The sequence below is a fragment of the Eimeria mitis genome, genomic scaffold (genome assembly GCF_000499745.2).
Source record: "Eimeria mitis Houghton genomic scaffold, Emh_scaff762, whole genome shotgun sequence".
NCBI classification, from domain to species: domain Eukaryota; phylum Apicomplexa; class Conoidasida; order Eucoccidiorida; family Eimeriidae; genus Eimeria; species Eimeria mitis.
The window spans coordinates 15,006-17,687 of record NW_013575582.1 but is presented as its reverse complement, the minus strand read 5'-3'; the positions used below and the strand labels follow the sequence as shown (position 1 = coordinate 17,687).

The 2,682-nt window shown below is 35.3% G+C and overlaps 1 protein-coding gene across 1 annotated transcript in view; it reads left to right on the top strand.

The window, feature by feature from the left end:
- Window positions 1–2,349: 2,349 nt before the first annotated feature.
- Window positions 2,350–2,682, top strand: part of EMH_0021560 (uncharacterized protein) — a gene marked incomplete at both ends in the record, with an annotated part of 5,259 nt that continues 4,926 nt past the window's right edge. The window contains one exon of the mRNA XM_013501797.1: window positions 2,350–2,682. Coding sequence (XP_013357251.1) covers window positions 2,350–2,682 — 333 coding nt within the window.

Here is a 2,682-nt window from a genome sequence, read left to right as displayed (position 1 = left end):
TTCATCAACAGCTCTTCTATAGTCCATATAAAATAATTAAATAAACAAATAAACAAATAAACAAATAAACAAATAAAAAACTAAATAAACAAATAAAAAAAAACTAAATAAACAAATAAATAAACAACCAACCCCCCAAAAAAACAATCACGGATCCCTATCCCTAAACCACAATAATATATATATATTTTAATTTATGTGTGTGTTTGTGTTTGTTTTTTTTGTGTATAAATATAAATATATATACACAGCTATGCTGCAGGCCTAGCAAAGAGCAGCGAGCAGTGGGTGGGGAATGTATTCGGCCAGACAGCTGGGGGCGCATATTTCGCCGGTGATGGTCGATACTATGAAACCCCAGAAGCAGCTGTCTCCTTGTCTCTATCTCACCAAGCTAGTATACTAGGGGGAAGTGTTTTATCTTCTTTAGGTTTAGCATCTGTGGTGGTTACTGGGGTGGGGTTGCTCGCTACAACATTAAATAATATATATAGAGTACTAAAAAAAAAAACAAAAGAGACACTACAAAAATTTTTATATAAAAATCCCTTTCGTATAGATAAACATAAAGTTATAGATATATTAAAACAACATATCTTTGATAAAGAAAAAAATAATATAGAAAGTAAAAATATTATTTTATTTCTATTTACACATACAAATCCAGCTGATGAACTATACAATACAGAAAAAAACACACACCAACTGTCTCCTCCTCCCTCTCTCCCCGCCCCACACACACACAAACATACACACACACATACACACACACATACACATACACATACACATACACATACATATACACATAGAGTTGTTGCTTGGCTCAGAGAGAGACTGGCGGCACAGGTGGTGTTGTTGCCTATTGCTGTTTATAAATATCCTTTCTCTAATAAACAACTAACAGTCTCCAATACACGATCCCGTCTCCCTGTCTCCGAATTTATAAAGGGTTTATTGTTGCCTCAATGCAGAGACAAAGTACAGAGACACCCCACACTACAACATTTATTTTCTCTTTATATTGCTGAGCCAGGTTCAGGTGTATCCTCATCTACAAATATAAATATAAACACAAATACAAATATAAATATAAATATAAACACACAACAACCCCACCATCATCATCGCCCCAAAACAACAGCAACAAATATAAATATAAATCCTTCTCTTACTTATAATAATTATAATAATAGTAAACTACCTATCTCTCCATGGATACAAGAGAAACAAACACCAGAAACAACAATAAGGAGACTGTCTCCTTCTCTCCCAATAAGAGAAGCAGTAGATAAACTAAACGTATCTCGTGGTGCGCACTTTGTTATACTTGTGGGGCTGCATGCAAACAATAAAAATATAAATATAAATAATATAAATAATATTAATTATAATAAAAATTATTTCTCTAGGTTTAATACTATTCATACAAATGAAGATAAAAAAATAATTAAACAAATCACAAACAACTGTCTCCTTTTTAAGAGGGGACCCCCCAGAAGTATGGCCCCAGCCACCATCTCTGTAAGCTCTATATTCTTATATATATAATATATAATATATATAATATTTATATATATATATATATGTGTGTATATATATATATATATATTTATATATTTTTATATTTATATATAAATGTATAAATATGTAAATAAATAAATATATTTGTTGTGCATGCAGCTGCGTTTGAGTCTGGGTTTGTCTCCTTGTGTTTGTGGTTTATCTTGCCCTTTACCTGTATATCTATATAAATATAAATATAAACATAAACATAAATATAAATATAAATAAATATAAATATATTTATATATTTGTTGTGTATGCAGCTGCGTCTGAGTCTGGGTTTATCTCCTTCTGTTGGTGGTCTATCTTGCCCTTTACATATATATCTATATAAATCTATCTACACACAAATAAATAAATAAATAAATACATTTATTTATATATATTTGTTCTGCATGCAGCTGCGTCTGAATCTGGGTTTGTCTCCTTCTGTTGGTGGTCTATCTTGCCCTTGGCCTATATATAAATAAATCTATATAAATATAAATATAAATAAATATAAATAAATATATTTATATATATATATATATATATATTTATTGTTTATGCAGCTGCGTCTGAATCTGGGTTTGTCTCCTTCTGCTGGTGGTCTATCTTGCCCTTGGCCTGGTCCGACCAGTGGTTCGTTGGTGGTCCTCAACATCCCCCCAGCAACAACAGTCTATCAGCTGCTAGCTGCGTTGCTTAGAGCCTTTAGGATACATGGATTGCTGCCTCCTGCTGCTGCTGCTCCTGCTGCTGCTGCTGCTGCTGCTCCTGCTGCTGCTGCTGAGGATGATGGTGATGGTGGTGATGGTGGTGATGGTGGTGATGGTGGTGGTGATGAGGATAGCGTACAAGCAGCAGAAACAGCAGCAGAAGCAGCAGCAGAAACAGCAGCAGAAGCAGCAGCAACTGCAGCAGATACAGAAACAGAAACAGAAGCAGGAGAAGCACAACAGCAACAAGAACAACCAGCAGCAGCAGCAGCAGCAGCAGCAACAGCAGCAGCAGCAACAGCAGCAACAACAGCAGCAAGAATTATTTTACCTGAAGGGCTCACCGAGAAGGCTTTGGGGCTTTATGCTGTTCGTCAGCCAGCAGCAGATGAGCGCAGCAGCATGGGGCCCCGCAGCA